At 42.2% G+C, this 16684-nt stretch overlaps 1 protein-coding gene across 2 annotated transcripts; it reads left to right on the top strand.

Moving 5' to 3' along the window:
* Nucleotides 1–185: 185 nt before the first annotated feature.
* LOC119264418 lies at nucleotides 186–15482 on the top strand. 2 transcript variants are annotated; one of them, XM_037543056.1, is made up of 10 exons: nucleotides 186–464; nucleotides 6146–6430; nucleotides 9814–9840; nucleotides 10839–10865; nucleotides 11902–11988; nucleotides 12104–12172; nucleotides 14460–14528; nucleotides 14734–14798; nucleotides 15043–15099; nucleotides 15366–15422. In XM_037543056.1, the coding sequence occupies exons 1-9, from the start codon at nucleotides 404–406 to the stop codon at nucleotides 15085–15087; spliced, it is 735 nt and encodes a 244-aa protein (XP_037398953.1). In that variant the 5' UTR covers nucleotides 186–403; the 3' UTR covers nucleotides 15088–15099; nucleotides 15366–15422. The 2 variants fall into 2 exon arrangements, with proteins under 2 accessions (XP_037398953.1, XP_037398952.1); XM_037543055.1 differs by having other exon boundaries at nucleotides 187–464; nucleotides 15043–15482.
* The last annotated feature ends 1202 nt before the right edge of the window (nucleotides 15483–16684 follow it).

Below are 16684 nucleotides of genomic sequence, written 5' to 3' on the forward strand. Positions count from 1 at the left end.
CGAACGGAAACTGAGCATAATGATGACATAAGAAATGGGGAACCGTTTGTCATGAAAGCCGCATTTGAAGTGGAAGCACTGGTTAGAGGGGGCCAAGCATTTCTGGTTCTAAAATCCACAAGAACCTAGAATCTATCAGCGAGGTCAAACACCTGAGCCGTCTACCATCGGCACAGGGAGTAAAATGTGAAGAGTTTATTTCAGAGTTTCAGATTTCAAACTCACACTTCTGTACTGACATGTGTGTGAACTGTGAAAGGAGGAAACTGTTCGAGGAGGAAGGAACTGGGTTTTTATTCTTCTGTGAAAGCGTGACAGCGACTAGACGGCAGTTCCTTTTCGGTTTCTCATCAAAACTAAAGCCAGACAGAGCTACTACTGCACTCCGTACAGACAGCAGACCATGAAGCTTCTCCTTTTAATGAGTCTTCTGATCTACAGCTCCATACAAACAGCTCAGACTGGTGAGTAGACCAGATCACACTGTGGACATTTTCATTATGATCAGACCAGGCTGGCCTGCAAATTCACTGAGACATTTACCCCGTGCCTGAACAAGACCAAGGGATGTCTGAGACCCTCAGGCAGCTTGTTCCAGCTTTGGGCAGCATAAGAGCTAAATGCTGTCTCACTGTGCTCGGTTCTAGTTTCCAGACTTTGCTAGCCTACCAGTCTCGACCTGGCAGGCCTGTTAGGTTTGTATTCTTCCAGTAGATCAGAGATTCTGGTGTTAAGAGAAGGAGGAACTAACTGGGAGCCAATGTGAGGCTCTTTATACTGAAGTAATACACTCAGTTTTCTTTGCCTTGCTAAGCCGTGCGTTTTGAATGTGCTGTAGCTGTGGATGTTTTATTTTTTGGGTGGGATCCACTGAGCAGCCCACTGTAGTAGTGTAATCTGCTGGATAAAAGGACATAACCTTCTCTAAATCCTGTTTCTAGAGTGTGTTTTTCCTCTAGTTATACATTTGAGAAGAAGTAATAATTAGAGATCATAGAAAACACAAACAGTGCCAAAATCAAAACCCTGTTAAATTGTTCTTTAACCGTTAATAGATTGAGTTAATAGATGAGACTACTGGAACTCGGGAAGTGGAAGAAGATGCTGAGTAAGAACATGACCATGCAAGAACACCAAAGAATGGATGTCTCGGTAGTGAAAACACAGGACTGCTGTTCTTAAATTTTTTGTCTTTCAAGGTTTTTTTTTATTATTTTTCCCCAATTATGTCGTCTCCAGTTCCACCCACTAGTTAGGACTCCCCCAATCACACGATGCCACCAACGCTAGAAGGGTGAAGGCTAACACAGCCACAGAGACCTGTGAAACCAGCCACCGCTTCTCTTCGAACTGCTGCTCATGCAACATCAGCGTTCAGGGGCTATCCTACCCACCCAGAGAGAGCAAGGACAACTGTGCTCTTTAGGACTCCCTGCCACGGACAGCTATAGCATCACCAGGGATCGAACTCATGATCTCCTGATGATAGTGGGGTGTTACGACCCCACGTTTTGTCTCGGGTGCCGTGGGATCAGTAACGTGGCATTAAAATACTGAACTGGTGGGAACGGATTGGAAGCTTGAGGAACAGACCAATATAGAGCTTTTAAAGCCATTTTATCAAAGCAAACCTCAATAAAACCAGAGTGCTGTGATACCCAGCACCACACTGGAAGAATCAAACTGGACGTCACCAAAGAAAAGAACAAGACTAAACTGAACCACACCAGCCTAGTATTAGCCTAGTATTTAGTTCATCTAAAAAACGAAACAAAGCCAACTACTCTACATCTGCCTAGCCGGTCACTAAAAGTACATATGGCAGTGCCCTTGACCCAGGGAGCTAGACAGAGTAGACCTCTAAGTGGTGCGAATGTATAGGCGCGCCCCTTTTACCCGTTTGACACCCCAGGTGATCTCATGTGAAGCAAAGTTAGAAGTATGCAGGTAACATACCAACTAAAGCACTTCCCCAACACAAGAGACAAAGTCTAGCAAACTAAGTTAAAAGAAGCACCAATAAAACAGCTAAAACAAAAGCACATCCCAGCACAAGAGATTAAACAACTAAAACAGCACACGGGATCAGTCCTCGATATCTTCTGCCATCTTGAAGGCCTCTTTTAAAACATAGGCTCCTCCCCCAACTGCACCAGCCAGGCCTCTGATTGGTTCTCCTCACATGACTGGTTCCAGAGCAGGTACCTGTGAAGTCCTGAGGCACGAACACAAAACGAAACAAAATGTAGGTTTACCCGTAACAGAAGTGTCCATTTAGAGGTTAAGGTTTGGGACAGACACCTCCCAATAGAAGGTACCTTAAAAATAATGATTTGGCATATTTAGCTTATTGCTATCTCTATTAATGCCTTGACTTTAAATAGTTGATCATTTGTGTAAATATCTCACTCTCTCGCCGCCTCTGTAAAAATCTGAAACTTTCCTTGTGTTTTAAATAGTGTTTCTGCTGCAAGGCCTCAAGTTTGAACTAATTCAGTAGGTTGTCTACCGAATCTTTTACACAGGTGGAAGAGCCGGAGGTGTTGGGTGGTAGACGTCCTCAGGTACAGCAGTAGGTTGCCGACACTAGCTAGACAAAATGAAAAGGGAGCGGTTTAAACCACCCAGTGACCACAACTAAAGCGTCCTGCTGCTGCGCTCAGACAGTGACACGTTTCTATTCAGCTCTATGATGAAAGACAGACTGACGTAACAGCTATTCTGGGAAGCAGACAGTTCAGCTCTGTTCAGAAATGAGGCCGTTCAGATATTTAGCCTGAGAAAGTCTGTTTAGCGGATGAGAGCTTTACTGCTCCTCCTGGTGTCCCCTGCTGTTCTCCACTGAACTCCACTGATGATGACTGTCAAGAAGCAGATGAAGCAGATGAACCCCAGTCAGCTGAGGCAATCGGTCTTCCTTCACTGTTTAGCCCCTTTTCACAGTAGCCAAAAGAGGCAGTGCTGCTTTGAAAGGTCCCTCAGTTGCATTGCTGATGGAACATATTTACATGAAAGAAATTGGATTTTCATCCTTGTAGTAGGTGAGCAGACAGGTCAATCTTCATAAAAGTCTTTTTCCTTTGTTTAAATGCATTTTTTTTACTGTATCAGTTGTACCAAATTGTTGGACATGAAGAAACTGCAGCTGATCATTTCATCTCAGCTCAGCCGTCTTTGTGAAAAGGTGTGGGTAGTTTTTATAGCAGGGGGCCCCCCCCCCAACCAACTCCACTTTCACCCATCACTGCTCACTGGCAGCTTAACAAATTTTAATACATTACGTTTTTTAAACATAATTATTGGGACACATATTTAATATGATTATAATATTTAGAAATATGTGGACACCCCTCCTAATTACTGCATCTTCCCCGCCCAGTGCTAAAATCAATGGCATAGCCTTGCAATCTCGATAGGCAATCACTGGCGGTAGAATGGGTCGTACGGAAGAGCTCAGTGGTCCTCTCTGTTTGTGAAATTTTCACTCTACTAAATCCTCTGGTCAACTCTAAGTGCTATTATTGTGAAATAAAAGTGTGTCAGAGCAACAACAGCTCAGTCACGTAGAGACAGACCACACAAACTCAGACTGCGGCCGCTGAGTGCTGAATCACCGTTGGGCTTAAGAATGGCCTCTGCTGTGTTGCTTGACTCACTAAAGGGTTTCAAAATGCCTTGACACAACACCAGCACAAGAACTGTCCACTGGAAGCTTCTTCAAATGGGTTTCCATGGCTGGGCAGCTGCAAACAAGCCTAAGATCAAAATGCACAGTGGCAACTGGAGTGGAGTCTTGCTGCCACCAGAGCTGTGGAAACAGGTTCTTTGGAGTGATTAATCACACTTCACTATATTGCAGTCTGATGGCTGAGTCTGGGTCTGGTGAATGCCAGAACAACGCTACCTACCGCAATGCATAGTGCCAACAGTAAAGTTTGGTGGAGGAGGGATAATGGTCTGTGGCTGTTTTTCGGGGTTGGGCCCCTTAATTCCAGTGAAGGGTGATGTTAATGCAAAACAATGATGACAATGATGATGATTGACAGCTCACTCCACCTAGAGAGAGAGAGAGAGAAATCCGGATGCCCCCTGGACGCCTCCCGGTGGGGGTGTATCAGGCACGGCCTACCGGGACAAGACCCCGGGGTCGTCCTAGGACCCGCTGGAGGGTCTCCAAGTTGGCCTGGGAGCGGCTTGGGGTCCCCGGGAATGAGCTGGAGGAAGTTGCGGAAACAGAAAAAATTAAAACAGAATACGATGATTTGCAAATCCTTTTCAATCTATATTCAATTGAATACACTACAAAGATCAAACGGATAAACTTTATTGTTTTTTACAAATATTCATTCATTTTGAATTTGATGCCTGTAACACCTTCCAAAGAAGTTGGGACAGGGGCAACAAAAGACTGGGAAAGTTGAGGAATGCTCAAAAAACACCTGTTTGGAACATTCCACAGGTGAGCAGGTTAATTGGAAACAGGTGAGTGTCATGATTGGGTATAAAGGGAGCATCCCTGAAAGGCTCAGTCGTTCACAAGCAAGGACGGGCGAGGTTCACCACTTTGTGAACAACTGCATGAGCAAATAGTCCAACAGTTTAAGAACAACGTTTCTCAACGTGCAACTGCAGGGAATTTAGGGATTTCATCATCTACAGTCCATAATATCATCAAAAGATTCAGAGAATCTGGAGAAATCTCTGCAAGTAAGCGGCAAGACAGAAAACCAACATTGAATGCCCGTGACCTTCGATCCCTCAGGCGGCACTGCATTAAAAACCCACATCATTCTGTAACGGATATTCCCACATGGGGCCCAGCCCTAACAGTCTAATGGATGAGGAATAAAATACTGGAAATGCCATGGAGTAAATAAACATAGGTTTCACTTTACGTACAGCTGACAAATACAACAACAAGCTCTTATAATAGGGTTATAATATCATGTCTCTCAGTGACAATCTGTACCCACAGTGACAAATAAATTCATCCTGTAAAGCTAAATGTATGAATGTCTGACTCTTTAAGCTCAGTTACTCTAAAGAAGTGTGGGTGATATAGTTACTCACACATAGTTACTCACATCTATGACCTCATAATAACTCATTTTATTATATTATTAGTTACTGCATAGTCCTTAGAATTTGAGCATTTTAAGGAAACAGAAGTTAAACAGAAGTAATACCTGAAGGACCAGCCCTGAGCTGAGATATAATGGAAATGCCATGTAAGTGAATAAACTTATATCTCTCACTTACAAGCTCTTATAAGTTCTATGGGTCTGTAATAACACATACCAATCTACACCCTAATGATAAATAAATGCTGTGAGTGTTTATGAATAGACAGGTTTGTTAGTAATAATGCGCTCTGCAAGCTGGCACTGTCTCCTTTGGCACTGACAATATAACATGTTATGAACACTCATGAAGTATCATGCTAACAGTTTGCCATGCTTAATAAATATGGCTCTAAAACGTAATTCAATTTTATAAATATTTATAACCATGTTTATAACACCTTATTTGTGCATTATAGCATGTTGTGAATGTGTTTATAGAAGCTCATACACATGGTATTCATGGAAAGTGTTGCAAAATGATCTTCAACTTGATGTTTATTGGCGCTTTCAGTGCGATGTGTTCTAGTATAGCTGTGCTCTGCTACAGGATGCCACACTGCAGCGTTTGGTAGCCTTACATCCAACCACTGGTGCGCATTTCAACAAAATGCAGGCCCAAACTTTCAGTGACTCACTAATGAGTAGTGCGACACTCTATTATCATATGCCCTAAAAATTCTTATTCAAACAAATTTTATTCAATTATTTTTATAGTTTACATTAAATTACATTCACACTGCCATCATCAGATTTTGACTAGCACACCTTGAGGGCTTATGAAGTTGGGATGCTCTGGAAAATCAAAGTAAATCAAGTCTTCTTAACAAAATCTATCTTTTATTTGCAAATGATACGTTTTCTTAAGAAATTTCTGCGTTTAGTCCAGAACAGAAGGCAGTGTTGTAGACTGCAGTGTAAATATACAGAGTGTAATGTGTGACCTGCAGGTTTATTCTAATAGCTGATTTATTCCTGTTTCTGAGATGATCATATTTTAATTCTGCTCATGTTTGTTTTGACAGGAATATTCAGTCGGAGTGAAACAGAGGGGAGATTCGTCATCCTGGCCTGTGGAAATGAGGGTAACGTGACCTGGGAAAAAGGCACTGATGAAAGAAGATCTACCATCCTCACAGCTAAAGATGGAGAAATCACCCAGAGACTCAGGCCTGATCCAGAAAACAGATACAGTGTATTAACTGATTTATCACTGGTGATAAGGAGCCTTTCTCTCTCTGACTCTGGGATTTATTACTGTAACGCTGCTCCTGCAGTGAATCTGACTGTGAATCCTGCTCCACCAGCAGGTGAGTCACATTTATAACTGTGTTATACACAAATCACACTGACGGCCTTCTAATCAGTAATTTGTAGAACCCCGTGTGGGTGATTGTAGCATAAAATAATGTAAGAAATGTTAAACGTAACTGGTTTTGTTTTAACGTAACATCTGTTTTGTTTTGGGACCAGAAGATCTCAGACACAGCTGTCGTTCTGGAACATGCTTGTGTTTTGATCACTGAGTGGATGAGTGGAAGAAAAATAATTACATCATATACTGTAATTATGGAAATGAAGACTGTTGTAAAATAAATAAATAAATAAATAATAATGATTAAAAACACAGGGTACATGACGTGAATCCACTGTTAGTAATAAAGGTACAGTGGAGGTACATCAAGTTACAAACAGTGTAAATGTTCCCTCAAAGGTTCTACAGGGGTTCTAACGTCTGTTTGTGAGCCTTAAATCAGTTCCTCCAGGTGAAAAGTTGGTATTTGTTCCTTTTCATAACCGAATGTTTTAAAACAGAGCAGTAGAGTAAAAGCCTGGAGGCGAGGCAGGGGGTATGGAGTCAGTACAGCTTAGAACAGATCATTTCAGTGGATTATGGTTCAGTTATGTTCCCTGACTAAAGGGACTGAGATGGAGCCTTGAGGGTCCCACCCCAGTGACCGTTTAGTACCTTTATTTCTGAGAGAGTAGAATTAAAAATATGACTGTAACAGAATTTGATGGAGCTGTGTTCCCTATCTAAAGATCCTGAAGATGCACCCTTAAAGGTACTGCCCCAGTGATAGTTTAGTGAGGGTATATATTAAACAACATTAACCAGTGAATTTAATAAAACTGAAAATCTGACTTTTTTTAATAATGAATAATTAATTATTACATAAAAGATAAAGATAGTATGAAAAGTCTGCACTGTCAGCTGCTGAATGAGAGCTGCTTACCTAAGATAAGATGACATATGTAGGGGTGATATAGTAGAGGGGTGATATAGTGTAGGGGTGATATAGTGTAGAGGTGATATAGTGGAGGCACTGGTTCAGTACAGCAGCAGAGATAAATAAGTGGACATGAAGTGCCATTGCAGTGATTGTCTAATTGGAGTTTAAGTGTCTTCCAGCTTCAGGGAAGAAGCCGTTCCTCAGTCTGGTTGTTTTACTCTTAATGCTCCGCAACCTCCTACCTGAGGGGAGCGGGACAAAACAGTGTATATACTGGATGGGTGGGGTCCTTCATGATGCCAGTGGCCCTTTTCCTGCATCTGGAGGTATAAATGTCAATGGTGGTAGGAAGGCTGACTCCAACAATCCTCTGTGCAGCCTTCACAACCCTCCGCAGAGCTTTCCTCTCCGCCACAGAGCAGCTTCCGTGCCACACAGTGATGCTGGAGCAATGTTGGCAATGTTGTTTGCCCCTTCTGAAATCCACAATCATCTCCTTTGTCTTCTTCATGTTGATGCATAGATTGTTCTCACTGCACCAACTCTCCAGGTGTTCCACCTCCTGCCTATAGCCAGACTCATCACTATTTGTGATGCATCCAACCACTGCCATATAGTCTGCACACTTTACAATGTGACAGCCTGGATGGACGGCTGAGCAGAGTCATAAGTGAGTAGTGTAGAGCCCCGAGGGGAGCCGGTACTGAGGATGATGGTGGAGAGGAGATGTTGTGAATCCTCACAGGCCTGTTAGTCAAGAAGTCCAGGACCCAATTACAGAGAGAGGTGCTCAGTCCAAGTGTATGGAGTTTGTAAGCCAGGGTTTGGGGCATCATGGTGTTAAAGGCAGATGTGAAATCCACAAAGAGCATATGCAGTTAAGAATCCTTACTCTCCAGGTGGGTGAGGGCAGCGTGGACCACAGAAGAGATTTCCGATACGCGTACTGGTGTGGATCCCCAGTGACGTCAATGTTGGACTACTGTGGAGCTCTTAGGGACTGGGATGATGGTGGCGGTCTTCAGGCAGGTGGGGACAACTGCCTGGGTTAAAGAGGAGTTGAAGATCTCTGTCAGCACCTCAGAGAGTTGGTCTGCACAGCACTTGAGCACACGCCCCAGAATGTTATCTGGGCCAGCAGCTTTGCGGGGATTAATCTTCTTAAGGATCCTCCTCACCCCAGTTTGGGTCACACTGAGGGGCTTTTCTCCAGGTGGTGGAGTGAGTCAGGTGCTGGGGGGTGTGTTTGGGCCCTCAAAGCGGGCATAGAGCTTATTGAGAGCGTCGGGCAGTGAGAGGTCCCTAGTGCACTGTGCATCTATGGTGTTGTAGTCTGTGATGCAATTGATGCCCTTCCACATGCTCTGTGGACCCTGGGAAGAAAAATGACCCTGGATCTTCTGAGCGTATGCAGCTTTGGCCTTCTTTACGCCTGCCATCAGCTCACGCCTGCCGTCGTGCTCACCTTCAGACCTGAAGGCAGCATCGCTGACTTTCAGAGGAGATCGGACCTCTGCATTCAGCCAGGGTATCTGGTTCGGGTAGCACGTCACAGTCCTGGTGGTGGTGACATCCTCAGCACACTTGCTGATGTATCCGAGGACAGCAGATGTATAATCCTCTAGATCCAGCTCCCCATCCTGCACAGCAGCAGCCCTGAACACCTGCCAGTCTGTGCACTCGAAGCAGTCATGCAGCAGAGAGTCACCATCACTGGACCACACAGTAATGGTCTTCTGTGTGGGTCAGGAGCGTCTCAGCGGGGGATGATAGGCAGGGACCAGCATGATGGAGATGTGATTGGAGAGGCTAAGGTGGGGGTGGGGCACGACTCTGTATGCGTCTCGTATTTTTGTAAATACATGGTCCAGTGTGTTATTTCCCCTGTTGTTATGGTGACGTGCTGATAAAACTTTGGCAGAGTGTTTTCCAGATCTTCGTGGTTAAAAATGACACAGTTTGTGCACCAACCTTTGTTTACATACACGCATACATAAGCCACCCCCATGGGCTTTCCCCGATAGCTGGTTGCGGTCCACACGGAAGAGCAGCCAGCTGGCGATCTGGAAGGCTGAGTCTAGCATGCTGTTATTTAGCCATGTTTCCGTAAGACAAAGTACAGAACAGTTCCTCATCTCTCTGGAAACACTCGTCCTCAGTCACAGAAGGTCCAACTTGTTGTCCATTGAGCGGACATTGGCCAGGAACAGCCATCGCTTCCTCTTGCCCCTCTTCTGGGTCAGTTCCAAAGTAAACCACAATACACCGAAGGCAATCATATCCAAGCAGGGAAAAGCAAAGCAGGCTAAAATACCATCTAGGCAGGTCATGTGATACATACATACAGGTGAACATCATCAGTATTCAGGAGAACTTTAGCGGTGATTGGCCTTTCAGGAAACTTTCAGATGTTTTTAAATACATATTCTCTAATATATGGTTTTGCTTTTCTCCTCCAGCCAGCACAGCTTCACCTACAACAACAGGTAACAGTGCAATTACAGAACACGCTCCCCTCAGAGCCGCTGCCGTCACCTGATTGTGTGCTTAAGTAACCAAGTAGAACAGTTTCTACTAGTTTTCTTCTATTTTCTATTTCTAAAACACAAATCCTACATCTGTGTTAGATGGTGTGAGTTTTCTTCTGTAAAGAGTACTAAAGCATTAGTGTCATGCAGATAAGCAGGTATATGGTATATATCCTCCCCTGAGTGACTGATTTCCTGAATATAAACCTAGATAAGTTGGGACAATTGCTCTGACTTTAGCTTAGCTGTGGTGTGGAGCTTAACCCAGGTTAAGTGTTGACTTGCTGGCTCATCTGAAAGATGTCACTGTATCTCAGGTTTAACTGGAGTTTACCTCACACCTGCTAAAGACAGTTTTATAGAGGCTTAAGGCAAGATTATCTTACCTAGGCCCATAAACCTTCTGTAAAGGTGCTTTGTGTTTTAATTAAATGCCATATTGATTGAATTAAACACACCCTGAGGTACCGTACTTAACTAGAGGAAGCGTTAATGACTACAGTCTTGATCAGGCTTTCCAGACTGTATTGTTTAGAGAAACTAGAGATATTGACTTAAAAGGGAAACTGTGGGATGTGGAGCTCGTACCAGTTGACTGTGGAGATCAACAGGAGAGAAAGCGATGTTGCTGCCCTCTCTGGGTTGATTCACAGCCTGTTGGTGAGGTAAGCAAAGTGGCTCATTAAGAGGCAGAAGGTCAGGTCAGTGCAGCAGTGCATTCGTGGCTTCATGTTGATGCTGAGCTCTGCGGGTGTAGTGGGTCTTTTGGGTGGCGTCCACAGGTAAAATTTCCCCATTGTGGGAAAAAACAAACAAAGGCCACTTTATAATAATAATTAATAACAAATGGATATGAAACATGAAGCATAAGTAACAATCAACGTGTCTTAATATGAAACTTTCAGATGTTTTTAAATACATATTCTCTAATATATGGTTTTGCTTTTCTCCTCCAGCCAGCACAGCTTCACCTACAACAACAGGTAACAGTGCAATTACAGAACACGCTCCCCTCAGAGCCGCTGCCGTCACCTCACCCTTTCTGTTTAAGCCCTGAGGTGACCAGTTTAGCCGAAATTGTATTAAACTGAGGCTAAACTGCTGCTAAACTAATGACTGAGCAATATCCCCAACGTCACTCACAGAACAAAACTTTGCATCTTCATTTTTGTCGTTTGTCATTAGATCAATAAGAACAAAAACTTCACCTTCGTCCAGTCATGAGCCAAATAATCAGTGAGAGCTAAAGGCTGCGTGACTATAGATGTTTACTAGTAGACTACTCATTTCTGCACCATGCAGAATATTTAAATTTTTTTCTGAAGGGCAAAAAAGGTGCAACAAGATACAAAGTGGGTTTACTCAAAGTTTTTTAAAGGCATTGAAAATTAGATTCATTCAAGAACCCTGAATTTTACCCACATGTTAACATGAAGCAAATTTGGAAAACCGTGAAGGACAAACTAATGATTAAACTGAATGTTTATAACCAATCACCAGAGCCCGTAAAGTATAAGAATAAAAGAACACTTTAGTCACCTTGTATTAAAAACCCAATAAAATTATAGACAAACAGTTGTTAGCTAATCGTGTACAATATAACTGATTGAAGGTCCACTTTTAAACACCTGTGAGAAGTGGAAATTTTTAAAAAAGCCTGAATTAGTGATATATCCTAGTATTAAAGCCTAAAAAAGCTAGATAAACATTTAACAAGTATTGAAATGAAAGAACTTTTGTGGCCTCAATATAGAACCCCAAATTTTGTCTAAGATATTTTGAAATCATTAACGTGGCATTAAAATGTTGAAACGTTTTCGAAACTCTAGCTGATATGAATAATCTAGTGAAATATTGTTAGGTAGGGTTGGCAATGTAGTTACCCTATGTAAGCACATCCCTATCACAACAGCACTAGAGCATGCGGAAAATCCTCAAATCTGCACAGCACAGAATCTCTCGTTTTTAGATCGTATATTCGAGATCAAGAAATTCAGACCACGTCTTTTGTGACTGTAGGTTTCTTTAGCGCTATTGCTGTGCTGGTCGGAGTGCTGCTGATAATGTTGGCTCTGTTCGTACAGAGATGCTGTTTCAAAAGGAAAGGTGAGTGACCATCTTTATCAAATGACAGGCTACATTCCAACACGTTCAACATAGCAGCAATCGCTTTCATTCAATACATCATCCTGTACTGAACTGTCTGTCTTACTGTTCTCAGCTGCCAGAGCCACCAAGACTGATAATGTCTATGAAATCGTAAATGATGAGGCAGCAACCACACAGCCTGGTGAGCCTTAACAGTGTAACTCATGCAGTCAAACACTTTAGCTGGTATACAAGACCTGTTAAATATCTGAGGAGATCTACCTTTTAAAACAGATGAGCATGTTTTCTTCAAGCTGAAAGAAAAACATTTCTGCAACGTTTACTGACAGTGCTATGTGGGGGATGAAAGAAAGGGCCATCCACTTTATCTCCTTGTTCTGTTCATCAGCACATAAACCATTTAGGTGTTTAAACCACCTTTGGGGGGGCAAAAGGTTTCATTATCTGCTTTTAATAGTGTTGTAGTCAAAACAACCTCCATCTACTCCAACCATATGCCTAGCTGAGATCAAATCAATTCAAATTTCATGACAAACAAAAGTCTAAGTGCAGATATTATTTCATTCAAGACCAATCTGAGTACAAACACTATTCAGATCAAGCCTAATCTGAGTACAAATACTATTCAGGTCAAGACCAATCTGAGTACAAATGCTATTCAGATCAAGACCAATCTGAGTACAAATGCTATTCAGATCAAGACCAATCTGAGTACAAATGCTATTCAGATCAAGACCAATCTGAGTACAAACACTATTCAGATCAAGACCAATCTGAGTACAAATACTATTCAGGTCAAGACCAATCTGAGTACAAACGCTATTCAGATCAAGACCAATCTGAATACAAACGCTATTCAGATCAAGACCAATCTGAGTACAAACGCTATTCAGATCAAGACCAATCTGAGTACAAACACTATTCAGATCAAGACCAATCTGAGTACAAACACTATTCAGATCAAGACCAATCTGAGTACAAACACTATTCAGATCAAGACCAATCTGAGTACAAATACTATTCAGATCAAGACCAATCTGAGTACAAACGCTATTCAGATCAAGACCAATCTGAGTACAAACGCTATTCAGATCAAGACCAATCTGAGTACAAATACTATTCAGATCAAGACCAATCTGAGTACAAATACTATTCAGATCAAGACCAATCTGAGTACAAATACTATTCAGATCAAGACCAATCTGAGTACAAACACTATTCAGATCAAGACCAATCTGAGTACAAACACTATTCAGATCAAGACCAATCTGAGTACAAATACTATTCAGATCAAGACCAATCTGAGTACAAACACTATTCAGATCAAGACCAATCTGAGTACAAATACTATTCAGATCAAGACCAATCTGAGTACAAATACTATTCAGGTCAAGACCAATCTGAGTACAAATGCTATTCAGATCAAGACCAATCTGAGTACAAACACTATTCAGATCAAGACCAATCTGAGTACAAATGCTATTCAGATCAAGACCAATCTGAGTACAAATACTATTCAGGTCAAGACCAATCTGAGTACAAACACTATTCAGATCAAGCCTAATCTGAGTACAAATACTATTCAGGTCAAGACCAATCTGAGTACAAATGCTATTCAGATCAAGACCAATCTGAGTACAAACACTATTCAGATCAAGACCAATCTGAGTACAAACACTATTCAGATCAAGACCAATCTGAGTACAAATACTATTCAGATCAAGACCAATCTGAGTACAAACACTATTCAGATCAAGACCAATCTGAGTACAAATACTATTCAGATCAAGACCAATCTGAGTACAAACGCTATTCAGATCAAGACCAATCTGAGTACAAACGCTATTCAGATCAAGACCAATCTGAGTACAAATACTATTCAGATCAAGACCAATCTGAGTACAAATAATATTCAGATCAAGACCAATCTGAGTACAAATACTATTCAGATCAAGACCAATCTGAGTACAAACACTATTCAGATCAAGACCAATCTGAGTACAAACACTATTCAGATCAAGACCAATCTGAGTACAAATACTATTCAGATCAAGACCAATCTGAGTACAAATACTATTCAGGTCAAGACCAATCTGAGTACAAATGCTATTCAGATCAAGACCAATCTGAGTACAAACACTATTCAGATCAAGACCAATCTGAGTACAAACACTATTCAGATCAAGACCAATCTGAGTACAAATACTATTCAGGTCAAGACCAATCTGAGTACAAACACTATTCAGATCAAGCCTAATCTGAGTACAAATACTATTCAGATCAAGACCAATCTGAGTACAAATACTATTCAGATCAAGACCAATCTGAGTACAAATACTATTCAGATCAAGACCAATCTGAGTACAAATACTACTCAAAACACAGCAAGGTGTCCGTAGACTTTTTACAGGCAGTCTATGTACAAACGTGGTTTTGATTATAAACTGGATTTCTCTTCTCTTTCACAGCATCTTCTCCTCCAAAGGAATATGAAGCCATTTATGTGCTGGCAGGTGATCCGGAGGTCATAAAACTGGGTAAAGTTTTCAGACGTTTCTGTTGTTTATCTGAAGCTACAGCGCTGATTAAAATCTTCTGCTTCAGCTTCTTTATTTAAGATCATGCAACACTCAGCTAAACATCTCAGACTGGTTCCTGACCACAATGTCCAGGGCTGTACTTTAACATCATGTCTGCATGTCTACATGCTTTATACCATCATACTTGTTCTTTGTTTATCAGGCTTGAAGAACCAAAGTGCAGCTTCCCCTTTAAAACCACAAGCTCAGTCCACTGAGAACAACCCGGTAAATAACCTGCAACACGGCTCACTTTCATACATCATCACTTCTTATCTACTGTATTAATGACAAATAACAGCAAACTAATGAACCTCTGACTGTGTAAGAGTTCTGCTCTTTCTGTTCTCTTTCTGTCTTCATGATGTTCTCAGACCTCTGATACGTCAGTGGGCGTATATAAAGCCCAGTTTACGGTCTAAACTTCAGTGATGTCACTGTAGTTACAGTAGATTTTTGTCTCATCCCTCAGAGTGAGCCGCTCTATTCCAGCATCCAGCTTCCCCGGCCTCTGTAAGGCCTAGCTCTGGTGAGTGGTTGGAGATGCCTAGGATGTGACATTATATCAGGTCAGAAGTTAAGAAGATAGCACAAAACATATTTATTCACCAAAGAAGCTATGAATCATAATATAACATTGATATTACCCTTAATGTTTAAAGACCACTCCCACTAGTATATTCACTATACACACTATATGGCCAAAAGTATGTGGACAGCTGACCGTCACACCTGTATGAGCCTGTTGGCCAACCCTTTCTTCATGGAGTTGACCTATGTTTGTATCTATAACAGCCGTCGTTCTTCTGGGAAGCTTTCCACAAGAGAATGGTGTGTATCTGGGAATTTGTGCCCATTCAGTCAAAAGAGCATTTGTGAGGTCAGACACTGATGTTCTGGCTGACAATCAACGTTCCAGTTCATCCCAAAAGTGTTCAGTGGGGTTGAGGTCAGGCCTCGGTGAGGGCCACTGGAGTTCCTCCCCACCAAACTCATCAAACCATGTGTTTATGGATCTGCTTTGTGCACAGGCACTGAGTCATGCTGGAACTGGAACGGGTCTTCCCCAAACTGTGGGAATGCCATGAAAACCCATTTTATGAAGCTCCTGCTTCCTGCTTTTTTTAAAATAAAAAAAAAACGGTTCTTTCAATGCATAAACGAGTTGGTTAAATTGGTTCTTCTCTGTGACTAAGCCTTTACCCAATCTTTAAAATGTAAACATCCATCCATCCATCCATTTTCCAAGCCGCTTCTCCGTCAGGGTCGCGGGGGGGTGCTGGAGCCTATTCCAGCAGTCTTCGGGCGGAAGGCAGGATACACCCTGGACAGGTCGCCAGTCCATCACAGGGCAGACAGACAGACACAGACAGTCACGGCAGTGTAGCATGTCCAACTGGCCTGACTGCATGTCTTTGGACTGTGGGAGGAAACCGGAGAACCCGGAGGAAACCCACGCAGACACGGGGAGGACATGCAAACTCCACACAGAGAGGACCCCGGTCGAACCCAGGCCCTCCTTGCTGTGAGGCGACAGCGCTACCCACCACGCCACTGTGCCGCCAAAATGTAAACAAATAAATTAAAAAAATGCCATGAAATAGTTTCTCACTTTCAATTTCTCATAGACTTCTAGTGTATTTGTGACTGTGTGTATGTATTTATATGTATATGGTGTGCCTGAGTGTTCATGCCCATTGTCTATTTATTCAGTCGTATGTGAATGTTTGACATGTTGAAATGATATATTGTTGATTTTGTGAGTGAAAATATGTTAACACATCTACAGAGAGTACGTTCATATGGGGTTCTAAAGCAAATGTTATTTCTACGTATTTGCTGAGCTTAACTTCTGCACCAGCCAACCTTTGCTTTATTTTTTCCAACATTCATTTCAAGCAAGTAGCAGTACATTAAAACGTGTGTTCTCTGTGGAGAGTGTATTAACTTGCTCCTCTGCTGTGGCTGTGGTTGAGGGTCTGTGGTGAGCTTTTCTCTCTCATTGAGAACCTGTGGTAGATCTGAGTGACCTGCTGAACAAAGTGGAGCATATCAGCTCATGCTGGTATTTATGTTAAAAAAACGTTCAAGAAGACAAGCTCGGTCATCTATGT

This window comes from Pygocentrus nattereri, chromosome 11 (genome assembly GCF_015220715.1).
Source record: "Pygocentrus nattereri isolate fPygNat1 chromosome 11, fPygNat1.pri, whole genome shotgun sequence".
Classification (NCBI taxonomy): domain Eukaryota; kingdom Metazoa; phylum Chordata; class Actinopteri; order Characiformes; family Serrasalmidae; genus Pygocentrus; species Pygocentrus nattereri.